Source organism: Spermophilus citellus (assembly GCF_964194105.1).
Source record: "Spermophilus citellus genome assembly, chromosome: 3".
NCBI classification, from domain to species: Eukaryota; Metazoa; Chordata; class Mammalia; order Rodentia; family Sciuridae; genus Spermophilus; species Spermophilus citellus.
The window spans coordinates 198,385,165-198,403,025 of NC_138184.1; the positions used below are offsets into that span (position 1 = coordinate 198,385,165).

A 17,861-nucleotide genomic window follows, 5' to 3' on the forward strand; every position below is an offset into this window, starting at 1 on the left:
TGGACGATTCCACCTTTTTCTTGTCTCCAATCTCAGTTCCCAAAGTCAGAGCTCAGCCCCATAATCTCTTTTCACAGTGATTCATGGAGATTTCAATTGGTTCATGTTTAGCAGCAGCTTGAGTAGAGTCTAGTTGTGACCTTTGCCTGATTTTCCACTGGGCATTGATTTTTTTTTTTTCCTTAGAGGACTTTTAAATTAAGAACCTTGTCCCTTTGCCCCATGTGTTTGTACATTGTTTTTTTCTTCAGTGGTTTGATGTTTAACTGGTTCAATTAACTTTATGTTAATCAGTCTTTTCCTTTATGGCTTCTGGGTTACATGTCCTATTGAAGACCAGCTTTCTGACTTACGGTTACATCAGAAATCACCCAAATATTTTTCTGATACTTTTTAGAATCCATCCACTCTCTCCCCACTGTCCTCCTGTCTACTCCTCCCCCAATCTCCCTTTCCAAAGAAAGGTAGGGAAGAGGTTCAGTTTTTGTGTTTGTTCAGTCCTGGAGTTCATGAACCTTCTCTAGTGCCACATCATCAGCCAGCCTGCTCCACTGCCATTCAGACTGAATCTGCTGGATCAGAGACCTAAGAGATCCTATCAGCTCACAAGGCCCAGAAATCCTCCCTCAGAGCTCAGGTATCCGCTGCCGACTCAGTCAGCTGGGCTGCTCTACCTGGGGAAGGGATGCCAGTAACTAGGAAGCAGGTACTGCTAGATACCGTCCTAGGTTACGCATTTTCATTCAATCCCGATTCTCTTTTTCTTTCTTTTTTTTTCGTTTTTTTGTAGTACTGGGGAGTGACCTTGGGAGCACCTGACCACTGAGCCACATCCCCAGTCCTATTTTGTATTTATTTAGAGACAGGGTCTCACTGAATTGCTTCGTGCCTCGCTCTTGCTGAGGCTGACTTTGAACTTGTGATCTTCCTGCCTCAGCCTCATGAGCTGTTGGGATTGCCGGTGTGCGCCGTCACGGCCCAGCTCTTTTTCTTTTTTAATGATGAAAAAAGCAAGAGGTGATGTTGTTGGTTAGCCATATCAGAATTTAAATGTCCCATTGCAAAACTCATGAAATAATTGCAAGTAATACTTTATGAAGAGACTGTATTTAGAGAATCTAGAAAATCTTCCTGGAGGAAGATGCATTTGACTTAGTTCTTCAAAGAATAAGAGCATTTTAAAAACTACTCATGGAAATTTTCAAGTATGTGCAAAAATGAAATAGTGTAGTAAATCCCGATTTCATTATCTAGCCAGTAGTAATTTTTCATTTATGGACAATACTATTTTATTTGTAACATACTCTCCCACCCCCCATTTTTTTTCCCAAAGCAAACCCCAGACATTATATCATTATATGTAAGAATTTTAGTATATATCCCTAAACAAAATTTCTTAGAAACATCATGACAATATCACTATCACATCTAAAAAAAATCACAGTAATTATTTAACATCCCTTATTGTGTTAGAAATTTTAAATGATTTTTTAAATTATTGTGTAAATAAGGTCCATGCATCATAATTGGTTGATATGTCTTGATTTTCTTTTTTCTCTGAGTTCTCTTGCTTTCTCATTCTCAGCCTCTCTCTTGTTTTCCTTTGAAAGGCAGTGTCACATAATGGTTGTAACCCTGGATTTGTGTTCATGTTATGGCTCTGCTACTTACTGTGTAACTTGAACAAGTTACTCAACCTGTCTATATTTCAGTTTCCTCATCTATCAAAGGGATGTAGTTGCACCTATGTTTTGGAACTGCTGGGAGGTTCAGTGTGCTAATGTTTGCAAAGTTTAGAGCAGAGCTTGTGACATAGTATGCTTTCAAAGGCGATAGCTATGGACTCTTGAGTCAGAGAAGTTGCTTCAAGGCATGTCAATCCTGGGCTCAGGAGGAGAGTACAGGGGCCCGCTCAGCCAGGTGAAATGGTGCCATTGTTGGGCTTCTTTTTTGCTTTTTGCTTCCTTCTGTGGTCTTGACTATGCTTCAGTTAGATGAGGTTGATAAATAGCAGAATTTGGAACAGGTAAGATATTATTTAGTGGAAGCAACTTCTTTATTGTCATTTCTGGTTTTCTCTTTCTCTGTATTTATTAAGTTAGCTATTCTCCCTGGAAGCCATTTTAACTTTTTATGGCATTATCTGGGCTCTAGCAACTTGTGATCTCCTAAGTAGAGCCTTTCAGCACTTTATAAATATGTCATATACTTTTTATATTCCTTTGTTCCCCACCAGGAACACACATCCCCGTCTTCAGAGCAGCACAATCAGTTTTTATTCATTTAAGAAGCAGTAGTAATTTGACACTTGCTAATAAGTAACAAATTATATTGGGAGCTGTAATTACAATTGCAGCTGGTTCCTAATTATACTGTAACCTTGATGGTTTAAAAAAAATGAGACTAAGTTCAGCATGTAATACTGGAAAGTAATATTCTACATTAGGCAGGTCTGCCTTCTACTGAACCATGAGCATTTATGAATCATAATGCCAAATCAAAAAGACTGTTTTAAATTGGTTTCAGTTACAATGTTGTCCAATGGCATGATTCATCAGGATAGCTTTAAACTATCCTTGCCAAACTCTGGGCACATCCTGCATATATTATAATTAGCATCCAAATGATGCGGGCTCTGGGGTCACTTCTGCGTCTGATTTGTGAGTACTCATTGAAGACTCTGAAATGCCTCAGCTTCCTCATCTAAAAACAGGAATGTTAGTGACTCTTCACCTTAAAGAATTTAAGTAATGTTTAAATGAGATCAGCTGTAAAACCTTTAGCAGCAGACCTGGCATAGATTTAAGGTCCCAGTAAAAGTTAGTTGGTCGCTGTTGTTGCTGTAACTGATAATTAACAATACAACTCAAGACTGCACCTCTGTGTACCCCAACTCCAGCAGAAGTGTGATCATAGTTCTGCCACCTCGTACCTTGTGAGGACATGTGTTATCATATGCTTAATTCCAATCACTCATAGATAAGTCAGTCCTTCTCCTTGGGGCAGGGTCTGTGGTTTATTTGGGGTTGTCTTAGAGCCTGGCCCTGGCCTGGTGCTCTGCAGCTTTTCCCTAGGAGTTGTGCTGCATGTGTGGGAAGTAGAGTATAGCCCCCTAAGGCAGCGGTTGTTCACTGGAGGTGGGGGAATTTTTTTCGCCTAGGGAATATTTGGCGATGTCTGGAGACATTTTTTTGGATATCACAGCATGGTGGGGGTAGGTTGCCACTGATATCTTGTGAGCAGAGGCCAGGATTCTGCTCAACACCCTAAATGCACTGACACTGCACAATGATCACTGGACCCTCCACAGAGGTTGCAAAGCACTGGTCTAAGGCATCCTGGCTGCCTGGACTGTGACCCTGTGGAAAGGCAGGACCTGGACAGATAATCTGCTTCTGATCTGCAGTTTTCTCACCTATAAAGAAAAAGAAGACTACTTTTGAGGTTTGAAAAGAAAGGGAGATTATGCAGGCATGTGCCTAATGCCTCTGGCTAGTCAAGTTCATTTTCACAGCTCCAGTGCTCTGACTGGCTCCTCTGTGTTGGAGGAAATCTCATTAGAAGGCTTCCCTTCCCCACTGTAGAACTGAGAACTCGGTGCCCATCTTTGCCTGGAGGCAGGACACAAGTGGGTGAGCTAGGTTCTGCTCATCAGAGGCTCACATGTAAGATTTCAATTAGGAAGAGGGCACCGTGGGAGCCGGGTTGTGTGTGACGTTTTCACTGCAGTTTATCTGATAGGCAGCCACAGCGGCCTGATATTTGGTGTGAAACTGAGGTGGATTTCTTACCAAGCCATTCTGGGGTAGTTTTGGGCATCTGGGGTAGTAGTGGACTCTCCACCTCAGGCTGATTCTCCAGATTTCCTGACGAGACACTAGTCATCCCATAGCATTTTAATATGCCCTCCCTTGTTGCCTATTTCTAAGTTCAGTATATGTTGGACCTACTTGCCTTTCATTCATATTTAGAATTAGAAATGCCACATAGTCTTGTTCTCGACTTAACTTAGATTTTATTATCATCTTGCCCATCTTATAAATGAAGAAACTAAAACTCAGATGTAACCAACTTGCCCCAGGTCACCATGCGAGTAGCAGGGCTGGGCCCCACATCTTTCCTGTAAACCTGCTGCTGTCTGCCAGTGTCACTGGGAGCAAGCATCTCTCTGTCTCAGTAAGGAGCTGAGACTATAAACAGAAAAATATGTCTATTTTGGAAAAGGTACATACCACCTCTTGTCAGATTTTTACTCTTGGGGACATTTGCCGGAATCCTAGCTTTAGGTTAATGACGATAATAGTGAAATCCAAAACTAGTGTGTCTAAAACTTTTTTTGCAAAACAAGACCCACAGCTAAAACACCACCATTTATTTCTTAACTGTTGTATTCTGCTTCTTAATATCAGAATTTTAATGATGATGGTTTTACAGTTGTTTAATGTTTGTCTACAACAGAATAGAGTAAAAGCCAACATACGTCACAACCTACTGAAGGCTCTGATAAACATCTCCAGCACCCCTGAAATGACCTGCTTGTGTAATTACCCATGGTTTAACATGTGGCGCCTGATGCTTTATAAGTCAACTGTTGAGTGATATGAACTTTTGAGGTTTGATTACACAGAAATGTTGTGGTTTGAAAAATGCTTAACATGGCATCTTGTCTGTATTCTAATTCATACTTCAATAACTTTTTGCATAATTACTGCTCGTCATTTGCTAGAAATTAGGGAAACTAGCATAAGGGACGATGGTTTCAATAAAAAATTATTTTCTTAAATTTGGTGAGACACCTCTTTTCTTTCTTCCCTCAAGTTAATGGCAACCGTGTGGTTTTCAGGGAATTCCAAACTTTCTTTTGCAATTATAGATTGTATCAGTCAAGGTTCACTTGCAGAGAACAGAATCTACTCTAGCTGGTTTAAGCAGAGGAAGATTTATTATAGGGTATTAAATGGCTTACAGAATTTGTTGGGAAGGTGAAGAAACAGACTTGAGGTTGAACTCTCAGGAATGACTTCCAGAGCCTCACAGAAGAGCAGGCCACCAAGGGAGCAGTGTCGTCCTGTGCTGTCAGGATACTGCCTGCCAACTCTGGGATGTTTCAGGACCATGCTACCACTGGTGTGAGAGGGCAGGAAGGTGCGACAATAAACCCAGACACTTCCAGTGATGGTGACTCTGCTGGCCCCCAACTCCCAAATCTTTGCCTTTCAAATCTGACTCCATTTCTTCTGATTGATGGCACCTGGGCCTCATAGCTGCAAGGTAGTCTGGAAAGTATACTTCTTGTACCTTTTTTGTCTCTGAAGTACAGGAAGATGGAGAAGGAGGGTGGGCCCCAGCTGCTTGGTTATTGGGTCCTACCTGAGACTATCTTTCAGTGGGATTCAGGTCTACCTACACTTGGTTCCTCAGGTGTGGAGGGTATGAAGGAATGTTTCTCCCTATCCCTCCACTTTTCTTTTTCTTTCTTTCTTTCTTTTTTTTTTTTTTTTTTTTTTTTTTTTTAGAGAGAGAGAGAGAGAGAATTTTTTAATATTTATTTTCTAGTTCTCGGCGGACACAACATCTTTGTTGGTATGTGGTGCTGAGGATCCAACCCGGGCCGCACGCATGCCAGGCCAGCGCGCTACCGCTTGAGCCACATCCCCAGCCCCCTCCACTTTTCTTGTCATTAAACGCTTGCTTACACACATACACACGGTAGTCTGCTTTCGATGATCTGCCTCTTCTGGTTTTTAGTCTCATATTTCATATAAATAATTGTGACATGGAATTTTCCACATAATCCTGTGCTTCTCTTGATTTACAGACTTTTCTGTTTGGGAAGAGGACTGAGAAAATCCTGTGAAGGGAAAGCTCAATTGGTGACTAGCAGTAGAGGCTTGGGACCTGGGGTTCTAAGCCAGTGGCTCTGCTCCCATTCACACATTGTAATCTTGTGGGGGAGCTTTAAAGATGCCCATTCCAGAGATTTCATTTCCATCCCCCTTGGTTACTGCTTGAGTTTTGAGATGGGCGGAGAACCTGAGTCCTAATCTGCACTTTAGAACTGGATACTATGTAAATCTATGGCTCTGGAACCATCTGGAGGGCCCAGGAATATCCAGACTGGTGGGCCCCACCCCGAGATTTTCTGATTCCATAGGTCTGGGGTGGAGGGTGAGAATTTGCATTTTTTAAGTTCTTGGGTGATACTGGTGCTGATGGTCCCAATCCTATATTTTAAGAACCAGAGATCTGAAGAGAGCTCCCTATTTTCATTGTAAATATCTGGCTTTTTACTTACCTAGAATTAACACTTCAGTCAACACTTAAATAGTGTCTTCTTAGCTTCTCTTCTTTGCCAAGCATGGGATGGTCTGAGAAATAAGAAGCCTTCAGGGAGATCAGGGTTTCACATCTCTAGAGCATCCCTGCTTTTCTTTGCATTTGACTTTGATTTTTCAAATGAGTCCCTTATCTTATGTAGGCTTTCAAATACTCGTCCCCATTGCTCATGGTTAGGCCTAACAACTATTTGGAGAGCACGATTCTGTACCACTGTGATTTGTTAAAGTAATGAGCCTGCAACTGTGACTTGATTACAGGATAAGAAAGCCGATTTTAAACATATTCCTACATTCAGGAATATCTTTTCCTAGCAAGCCTCTATCTTTGGCTGCTTTAATTCACATTAGAATAAGAGTAAATTTATTTGTACTGGAAAATATCTTTCTGGTTCTTCTTGTCATATTTCTCTCCTCCTCTTATCTGCCTTTAAAAAAAGCAGTTATTGAAGTTCTGTTATTGGCTGTTTTTTTTTTTTAATTCTTAAGATATGCCTAGCTTATGTTTTGCAAATGCTATTGATGACCTATTCACATAGGTGTAGCTAGTGTTTATCTTGTCACAAAGCTCTCCAGATTTAGTGATCCTCAAATTTTGCCCCATGGAATATTGATTCAGGGAATTGACCTGAAATTTCCATTCTAAAGTTGAATAATGGTAGACTTTTCCCTGTTTATGGGAGAAACGTTAGTGCACAGTTTTTTCCTATTGTAACAACTCCTTCATCTCTTTTTATCTTAAGTTTAGAATTGATATGTTACCTGACTGTGTATAAAAATTCTCTATTGTTCTGATTTAAATACCAAATAATATTTCGTTGTCGTCTGCAAAGAACTGTTTTCCTTCTTAGTGATTTACTTATTAAGTTTGAAAGCCAGTTTATTTTAAATTATTGGTATAAAATTTTTGTTTTAATGTTGGAATCTATTGCAAATTCAGAAGAATAGTGGTACAATCAGGCAATTAGATTTCAAGAATAGTGGCTGTACATATGAATATGAACATGCTGTAAGTATATTTAAAAAATACATAGCACCCTTCTGGAAACAATCTAAAGTTTGATGAATCTTCCGAAGCCCAAGAATAAACTAAGTCTAATAATTCCAGGCTTGTGTGATATAAAGTATGCATGTTGAACAGCTGTTCTGAATTGACTTAAAAAGGGCAGCTACATTTCTGTGGCTCTTTTTTCCAGCTCATGGAACTTCCTGGGTATTGGTTTGACCACCAGGTAGAATCCATCTAAATACACCTCCAAAACACTGGCACTTCTCATTGCAACATTATGTAGTCTTCTGTGAAATTGCACAAGTGTCCTTCCTTCACCACATGTGGCATGTAAATAAGAAGATAAGAATGAGGGTGGACATTAAAATGGAAATTCCAAATAGCCACATTTGATTGGTGGGGAGTAGATGGAATTAGTACAGAGATGAGGCCCAGGAGGCTGGTAGGAATTTTTCTGAATCCATCCCCCACTGAACAATAGTTATCTGTGTTTAAATAGAATGTGCCCAGGACCTCACACAAATTTCAGCTGGCCTCAAGGAAATTCCATAGTGAACATTAACCATTTACTGCAACTTTGGGTCAGTTTTCAAGAAGGAGCATGATACTGGGCTAAGAGAACAGAGGGGACGATGAGTTAGAATGGCTTTAGTGTTTGCTCAGTTGTTTGGTGAGTGTTTTTGAGGACCATGAGTTCCCTTCTCTTTTGTCCTCCTTATTTCTCCCCTCAAAGTTGTGAGCCAGGTGACTCATTATTTAGGGTATTAAAAAGTAAGCATGGGAGACTATATTTAGTTTTTGATAAATAGTCCAGATAATGATTGATACCACTTATTAAGCACTTTAACTGTCTGGCCTTTTTTGTGCTTAATACTTTATGTAATTATTTCATATTTGGCCCTTCCAAGTCTACAGGGCTTCCTGTTCTAGAGATGAGGAAACTGAGACTAAGAGTCAAGAGCACTGGGGTTGCAAACCAGCAAGTTCCAGCGGTCAGGCCTGCACCCCATGTAAAGATGGTCTGACACTGAAGTTCCCTGCCCCCACTCCACTTATTGGGATTGAACAGTTAAACTCAGGGGCACTCAACCACTGAGCCACATCTCCAGCCCTTTTTATTTGAGACAGTCTTACTAAGTTACTGAAGCTGGCCTCAAACTAGCGATCCTCCTGCCCTGATGTCCTGAGTCGCTGGTATTAAAGTTGTGCACCACTATGCCCAGCTAAAGCCATACTCTTTATAGCAGAGGACGGACACTAAATTGGTGGTATTGGGATAAATTGGGAGAGTCTTGATTTCTATGTACACGCTCTGTGGTACTCCCAGTTAGCATAAGTCAGGGTCACATTGATACTACCTATAATGTGGCACAGTAGGAAGTGAGAAAAACTCAGGAAACACTTAGAAATGTAGGCACAGATTGGCTCTTAATCTGGCTTTTTTGGAAATAAATGAGCCTCAGTTTCCCCTTCTTTCAAGTGAGGGAAGTTATATCCATCCTATTTAACTCTCTGATTTGCTCTGAGAATCCAAGTAGAGAATAGTGATGCTCTGAACACCGTCCAGTATTCTCTGCATTCTGGGTGATGTGACTTGAAAGTGGTGATCACTGTATAGATTGTTTTCACGTGTGTCCTAAATCCTGGGTGAGTTACAGAGTGAACCCATGCTTTCTGTCACAGAGATGTGGTTCTTGGGATTGGTAAACAGATTGTGCTGTTGCAATTTAAGGAAAGGGAAGTTCACTCTGAGATAGCATTGCCCAGGAGGCCTTACAAAGTGCATAGCATAGTGAACTAAGCGAACTGAGATGTGGTATTCAGATAGAACCGGAATAGTTCCTTTTGTGAAAAATTCCTTTGGCTTTTAAAAGGAAAACCAACTAAGAACTTAAGATACTGAAAGCCCTTTTCAAAATGTTACTTCTGAACCATCCAGAGGTGTGGGACTCCTGGTGTGGTGGAGGTCATTTTTCTGCTCTGACGGTGGAGGTTGGAGTGCTTTTATGACCTCCAGGAGTTCTTGTCCTGTCCCACCGTTTTCAGAGTAGAGACCCCCCAGGAGGATTCCTCTTCGGGAACTCTTAGGTCAGCAGTATCGTTAATCTTGGGTTAAGTTGGTCAGCAGTCTGTTTTTTCCTCTATTGAAGAGCAGAGACCACCAAGAAATTCTTGTGAGTAAAAATAGTATTGGTGGCTATAGGTACTGAGCTAACATTAAAAGAGTTATCAGTCTTGCTTTGGGAATCATGGTGACTAACCAACTGGTTTCAGAAAGACTACCTCTCCCATTTCAGTGATTGGTTAATAAAATTATTCCTGACAGTGGAGGGCCAAGGAGCTCAGTAGTTCCATATTTAGAGACAGAGAATTCATTGTCCCAAGATCTCAGAAGAGTCTTTGCAAACACACAGAAGGGATTTAGAACAATTTGCATAAATCTCCCCGTGGATAGTGACATGGCTCCAGTGTTGGGGTGGTTCCAGGAGCCCCTCCTTGGCTGTATCTTGGGGCGACGCTGTGCTTGGTGAGAATTCAGTCTCATGATGGTTTTCCAGCAGGATTGGGTGATGGGACGCTGAATAAGCCCACTGTTTGGTTCCACATAAGGGCTCTTTTGTGTTGGCCCAAGGCAGTCATGTTCAAGTTTGTCTTGCTTTTCCCCAGTGATGTTTTTGGACTTTGTGGCCTGGAGAATTAAGCATAACACCTATTCTGAGCTAATCTGTCAAATTTTACTCATGGAAGGTAACCACAGCCTCTTGTATTTCTGAATGTGGACAATAATAGTCATACCTTTGGAGACTTCTGATTTATTAAATTAGAAGTTGGGGAAGGGACAAGTTCCTTGACATTGCCAGGTAGTTAGGTATACATGCCTGTTCATGGTGGAAGCATGGGAAGTAATTCCCTTAGGTTCTTTAATATGATTTGCCTAGTTCACTGGCTTCTTTAAGAAATATGTTCCCTTGCATAGTTAGCAAACAGGTTGTACTTTAATATTCCCTTGTGAAAGGGCATGAGATACCCCTAGAGTGTAGTTTAAGAATGCCAGGTGTTTACAAATCTGTTTCAACTTTTTTGTCTGTTTATTTTTGTTCTTCTTTTTAAAAAAACAATACACATTAAACACTAGATATTATGAGCTTTAACTGTTTTTTTGCACAGAATATTATCATTCTAGAAGCCAAATACAGGGTCTAATTTAAAATCTGGGGACTCATTTATGCACTGGGGCAATTTGACGTTTTAAGTACAAAAGTGAAATCCACTTATTTCTAACCTTAAGTTTATTTTCCCTTAGTCTGCTAGCTTGATTTCTCAGCTTTGTTCTAATAATATAAACATTTTTATGTTTATTTATAGGTGGCTTTAACCAAGAGAGCAGATCCAGCTGAGCTTAGAACAATATTTTTGAAGGTCAGTATAAAAGAAATCTATTTTGTTTCTTATTCGGTTTGTGTTCTATAACTTCGAAAGTTATTTTCAAACAACTGTTTATTTCATTGTTAAATTTTTAAAACATCCTCCAAAGCATCTTTACGCAGGATTTGTGAAAGAGTTGCTTTACAATTCTGTTTTTAACAATGTATAGGAAATGTGTGGCCAATTGTTTGTGATGGCAAATGGTGATATTTTCTTTTATCTTATATGGTGTCAAGTGCTCAAAAGAAGTTGGCTGAGTAGTGTTGCAACTCATTTACTTCTTCAGGCTTGACCTGAGTAGGATGAGGAAAATGCTTTTACTGCTAAGAAGTTTAAAGGTCTTTGTAAACATCCCTATTAATCCTGTACTCTTCCAGAGGGGACTATCTGGTCTCTGCTTGGTAGAAACAGCTCATTTTTGTTGTTCTCCTCATCATAATCCTGTCATTTTATTATAGCTGTGGAGCCCCGTGAGAAGCCCTCCGGGGAATAATACTAGAGCACACCAGACACCACACAAGCTCATTTTCTTGGTTTCTTAGGCTTCTGCCTACTTGGTGGTGTTGGGCAGTGAATGAGTAATATAATAAAAGTCTCCTTCAGGTCTCTAACCTAAAGCATATTATATTATTGAACTGAAATTAAAACTCAAAAAAGGAAAGGCCACTTTTGTAAAGATAATAAAAGCAAAATATGTGGACTTTTCTAAATATTGAGAGAAGGCAGGCAGTGCTGACTGGAATGGGGAGTCAAGGTATCAAGCTGGTACTTTGATGTGTACCCATGTGAGCTAGAAGGTTACTAATTCTGTGAGCCTCACTTTTCTCATCAAAATGCGTTAGCATAAAAAATAAAAGTGACAGCTGGAGATATAGCTTAGTGATAGAGCCCTTGTCTGACATGTCGAAGGCCCTGGGTTGGATCCTCAGCACTGCAGAACCAAAATAGAACAGCAAGAACAAAAAGATGGAGACACAGGGATTCAAATACTTGGGGACATCTGATACTAATTAATTGATTTTTAAGCTGAATAATAATTAATTGATTATTAATTGATTAGCTAAATTGTAATTAATTGATTTTTTAAGCTGAATAATGACATTCTGATTCTGAGACATGCAGAGAGTCTATTAGAGATAGATACCAAAGCATTTACAGATGAGATCATGATGTCTGAGATTTGTTTTTAAATAATCCAATTTTGGTGGAGTGGGAAGAAAGAGTAGGCAGTATGATAATTTTTGACATTGTAAAGTGGGATATTGGGCTTATACTGTTCTCTGTACTTTGCATATGTTGGAACATTTTCATAGTTAAAAGTTACAAAAACTTGTGAAGATTCAGTGGGGTACCATGCCCAACAGCTGCTATGCCTTAGACATTGATTCAGTCAAAGTGTGAAATTAAGTAATTCAAACACAGGAATGATAGGTTCCAATGGAAAAGTGGTTTAACATAGGAGCAGTTTTGGGAGAGGAAGAAAGGGTATATTTGTAAGGAGGTTTGGATTATATAGAAAAGAACAGGATTCTCTATAAGAATCTTTGCTTTTTTTTTTTTTTTCCATAAAGCACAATACAATATAGAGATTCTAGAAGATGAAAGCCCAGACAACAGAAAAGCGTTCTTATCCTTCCTGAACTAATTTCTGTTGCTGTGTGCATACTGGGCTCACATGATTGGGATCAGGTGTATGAAGGTCTATTGCTATTGTAAAACTCCTTAATGATTTAAATTTGAGAGACACGAGCACAAGAACATCTAAGTGTGCTGCTAAGGAACCTAGAGAAATAGCTAAACTCACTTGAGCCCTTGAAGTTATAATAATTCTTTCAACTCAGTGCATACTACTTCAGTTTTCTAACAGGAGTTAAGAGCCTCCTTCTGACAGAAACTGAGAACAACTTAGGGCTCTGATGCTCACTAGTCTGTTGACATGATCCATTGGAAAGAGTCCATTTAAAGGCAGTGGCCATTTGAGGCCATGTGGCAGCTGGTGAGGCTAGGTTAAGATCTCAGTTTGGAATAGCATCTTTGCCAGCTGCTATATCCACTCAATATTGGGCAGGTCTAGGCTGGGGACAAGTCTGAGGGATAGCAGGAATTCTGAAGAGTCACCTGTGAGCTTTCTATAGCCATGGACCTGAAGGCTGGGGGTGGAATCTTTGAGACCAGATAGGAAACTTGGGTGGCCAGGACTTTGTGGCTTTTGAAGGAGAGTTTTTATCCCTTTGAGTCTGAGGAGATGGAATAGAGGCGGAGGCGGGTGGTACCTGAAGAAAACAGCATCAGCAGTTTGTGGAAGGGATTGCAGATCTGGCAAAGGTTCTGGTGACCTCACCAGGCCTGGATAGTGTGGGACCAACACAAATCCACCTTGGCTCAGCAAGCTGAGGATCTCTTGTTTACTATCCACCGCAGACAGCATTGTGGTGAAGGGGAGAAAGGGGAATGAGGCGCCATGGGGGCTGCCAGGCCAGGCTTTTTCTTTAAGTACGGATCAGCAGTAAGCATTCTGTAAACCTGTCGACTTTGCTGATTTTCTGTCTGTGAATTTTTTTCTGACTTGATTTTCTTCCTGATAAAAATTCTGTGTGAAATATCCCAATTGTCTCCCTGCTAAACTAGGTGGAGAGAGGATTCTTCTGTAGCTTGGGGGAGGTGGAAAGGAGCTTCATTGTCTCCTTCATACCAGATGTACAGGGAGTAGAAGGTGGTAGAGGAGTTGGCAGCTGCAGAGATGAGAGAGAACCTTTGGAACTGAACCAGATGAGGAAAGGGTCCTGGAGGACTCAGGTTTTATAGTTTATGTCTTAGAAAAGAGTTAAAAATCAACTTCCCTTCCTCTCTCCCTCTCTCCCTCCGTTCCGTAACGTTGCCTACTAGATGTTAGGTGAGTGTTAGGTGTTGAGTATTACAGATGCATAAATCATGACTCCTGCCCTTAAATATCTCACTGTGTGTATGTATGTGCAAGAAAACGAAAATTCACAATATGGTTGAAAAATGTTACATAGCATTAAAGGAAGATCAGTGAGATTTATTACCTCTTCCTATAGAGGGTCATCAAAGTTTCAGGCAGGATGTTTGAGCGATGCTTGAAGACTAATAGGTATTTTTCAGATAGAGAAGTAGAGGAGGGTTTGGGGTAAAGAAAGACTATTCCAAACAAAGAAAACAGCATGTTCAAAGCAGAGAGCTGTAAGTGTGCCAGTTGTGTGGAAGGAATAGCCAATAGCTTGGGTGGCCTGGAGCGCAGGCTCTCGTGACTCTAGATTGGTAGGGAAAGAGAGACTTAGTGCAAAACATGCCAGAAGCGTCTGAGGGTATTGTCAGACTTTTGTGAGAAGATAATATATTACATTTTATGTGGATGCAGAAGTTTGAGTCTAGGTAGACAATTCTGCTTTTAACCTCTGTGTTGACAGTCCTTTTTTTTTCGGTTCACCTAATGCTTTTGGTGTTACTTCACATTAATTTAAACAGATATGTATTGATTGTTTGCAGTTTAAATAAAACATCATGAAATTCTGCTGTGAGTGGGCTGAGCAAAAGAAATGTAAGCAATAATTGTATCTCAAAGGAGTTTGGATTTTATACAGGAGACCAGATTTGTAGGCTAGCAGTGGCAGGTAAAAAGAATCTAAATCATCATACTTGAAGGTTCTGCCTGTGTGGTTACAGCAAATACCACAGGAAACGGAAGGAGGGAGCAGTTGCCATTGTGGGTAGTGGTCAGGGAAGGCTGGCGGGGAGAATGCGAGGAGCCCCTGGGATGGTGGGAGAGAGAAGAGGAGGACCACATGGAAGGAAAGCCCAGAGACTGGGTCAGGTTGAAGGATTCTTGTTCATTTGTAAAATGTTTATTTAAATACAACTCTCTGCCAGGGAATCTGCTAAGTATTACAGGGTGTGGGTAACAAACTTGGAAAGGTAATTGGGAATTTGGCATGCCTCTGAACAATAGGAAGCCATTGAAGGTTTTCTGAGTAATCCAGGGACAAGATGGGTTTGAGATTGAACTGGTGCAGCAAGGCTATGAGGTGTGTGGCCTCGGGAGTGATGGTGTTGGAGGCTGTCAGAGTTATTAAGGTCATAACACCAGGAGGAGTGGGGATTGGGCAAGTCAGAGACACTTTTAAAGGGATATTTCAGAAAGTGACTTGTTTTATTATAAATGAGAGAGAGAGAGCAGGGCGGGAATGTGTATGCCCTGGGTGCCAAGAGGTGCCAGTAGTATGAACAGAGAAACAGAGGAGGGAAGCAGTGGTTCAAGCGGGAGGAAGGGAGGTGATCATGGGCTGCTCAGAAGCCTGGAGTCTAGAGTGACTACACGTCAGAAGTGAAAAATGGGAAAACTGGGGGAAGGGACTGGGCAGAAGTGGGATGTGATAGGCAGTAATGGTGAATTGTACTTGGAGTTTTAGAATTAATCTCTCAATAAAAGAATGATGTACACTTTAAACATTTTCGTAGGACAAACAGTTAATTCCTTATTTGAAAAACTTTCTTAACAAATCAGTTTCTTTCATTGATGAAGAGCTAAAAGATAAATAAAGTAACTTGATGTCAGTATAGAGATAGTGTTCTCTCTTACTGCATACATCTCTGTATATGTATACATTTTTTTTCTTTAACAAGAGGAAAAAACTATTTTTTTGTATCCAGTATTTTCCCTCAACTAATATATTATGAACACCTTTTCTTATAACTGGATGCGTTTCTACAATACTTTAATGCCCTGTGATGTTCCTATGTATGGCTGCTCTACCATAATTTATCTTACCACAATTTACCTAACCATCCTTTATGATTGTATGTTCAGTTGCCAGCTTTACTTATCTGTCATAACAGCTTACATATTTGTATATAGCTTGCATTATTTTCTTAGTAGGAATTCCTAGAAGTGGCATTGTTGGGTTAAACAGTGGGTTTACAATAGATTAAGGCATTTGATTGCTCTTAGCACACTACATATTTTGGGTGGGAGTGTGGAAGTGTACAGTTCCCACATAATGTTATCCATTCAGATTATTATTAAGTACAACAGCAACAACAAAAAAACCTTTCTGCCGAACAGTTAGTTGAAAAATTGTATCTTACTTAAAATTTGCATTTTTTAACAAATAGTAATATATTCACTAGAACATTTGTGATTTTTTTTAATGTTTATTTTTTAGTTGTAGTTGGACACAATATCTTTGTTTTATTTATTTATTTTTATGTGGTGCTGAGGATTGAACCCAGGGCCTCACACGTGCTAGGCGAGTGCTCTACCGCTGAGCCATAATCCCAGCTCCTAGAACATTTGTGATTCTTAATTACATCTTTGATTTTTTATTGTGACAGTATTCAAACATATAGAAAATAGAATGGTAAGCACCTACATAATAGCCACTTAATATAAATTAATATTTGTCAGTTTAAATACATACATACATATTACTAATTTATTTTAATGTAAGTTATATATCACCATAATTCATCTTAAATACTGTAACATAAAGCTTCAAATCATAAACATGGCTTCTTACATGATCACAATACCATTGTGTGCCTAATAAAGTGAATAGTAATTCCCTAATAACATAAAATGCCCAGACCGTATTCATGTTCTTCACCTGAGCATGTCCAAAAGGCAAGAAATGATCCATATTCATATTCTTAATTGTATTTCATTCCATCTTTATAACAGGGAGCTTAGGTGAAGGATGGTCAGATGAAGTGACCTGGTGTGTTAGAGGGACTTTCAATGGTTGGAAAAGAGTCAAGGAGAATTTGCCTTTCAGCCCCAGGATATGAACGGCTCATGGCAGGGATAGGTCACTGAGTGACTGTGTTTCTGACCTGGCTCATTATGGTTCACACACCTTTATTAAGAGGCTGTGAGCAGGCTGGATAGGACCCCTGTCCTTAGAGCATAAACTGTAATGACATGTCCTGTTCTGATTCTCTTTGCTGCTGTCTTCGTTGGGTGTGGTGGTGTTTCTTGTTGGTGACACTTATGATTGTGCAAGGAATCATAAAAACCTTCCCATTTTGTGAGCATATGCTTAATCATATTAAAACTCTCCCAAATTGTAATAAAGAGAGACTTCAGGCCACTTAAAATCTATTCCAAAGAAAGATTAAATGATATTCTAAAGATGGAGTAGCTGTAAGAATTAGTGCATTCTCTTGACAGGCACCTTCTGTTCATTGCTGCAGGGACAGCCGAGCTGCCTTTGATAGTAGTCTAGTACCTACTCTTACTTTGGTCTGCCTCAAACATCAGTCTGAGGAACAACCTTTGACTTATCTATTTGAATCACAAAGCAGACCACTTGGCAATGAGCTGATTTTGGCAAACTGAAGAAAGCCGTGTTCTCTCTGCCCAGATGAACATGTTCTTATATTTCAGAGATGCCTTCTTTATCATCTCTAAACAAATGAGGCTGATAAAATATCTTTTTTAATATTTATTTTTCAGTTTTTGATGGACACAACATCTTTATTTCATTTTTATGTGGTGCTGAGGATTGAACCCAGTGCCCCGCGCATGCCAGGCGAGCGTGCTACCGCTTGAGCCACATCCCCAGCCCCTGATAAAATATCTTAATGATTTATTACTATAAACTATTAAGGTATAAATCAAGTGCAGGGATCATAAGTGTACAGCCCCATGGGTGTTCATAAAGTGAGCAAACATGCATGACCAGCACCCTCCCATACACCAAAAAAACCCCCCCAAAAACCCCCAAAAAACTTTCTGATACCCCTGCACTCAGTACTCACCTCTCCCAATGTAATTTTTGTCTGACTTCTCTCACTGTATATTAGTTTTGTCACTATAAAAAATGTAACCATACAGTGTATATTCTTTTGTTTTCTTTGTGTGTAGGTGTGCGTGTGTGTTGCTGGGTATCAAACCCAGGGCCTCATTCATGTTAGGCAAATGCTTTACCACCGAGCTACACTCCCAGCCCTGTCTGGTTTCTCACCTTTATTTTAAGTTTTATCTGTGTTGTGTTTATTTGGAGTTAGTGTATTCTCATTGCTTGTGTTGTATTCTGTTGTGTTACTATACCATAATCTGTTTATGTATCCTGTTC

General features: G+C 40.0%; 1 protein-coding gene across 1 annotated transcript in view; it reads left to right on the forward strand.

The window, feature by feature from the left end:
• Window positions 1-17,861, forward strand: part of SLC25A13 (solute carrier family 25 member 13) — a 188,806-nt gene that overhangs the window by 14,153 nt on the left and 156,792 nt on the right. The window contains 1 exon segment of the mRNA XM_081288022.1: window positions 10,711-10,764. Coding sequence (XP_081144148.1) covers window positions 10,711-10,764 — 54 coding nt within the window.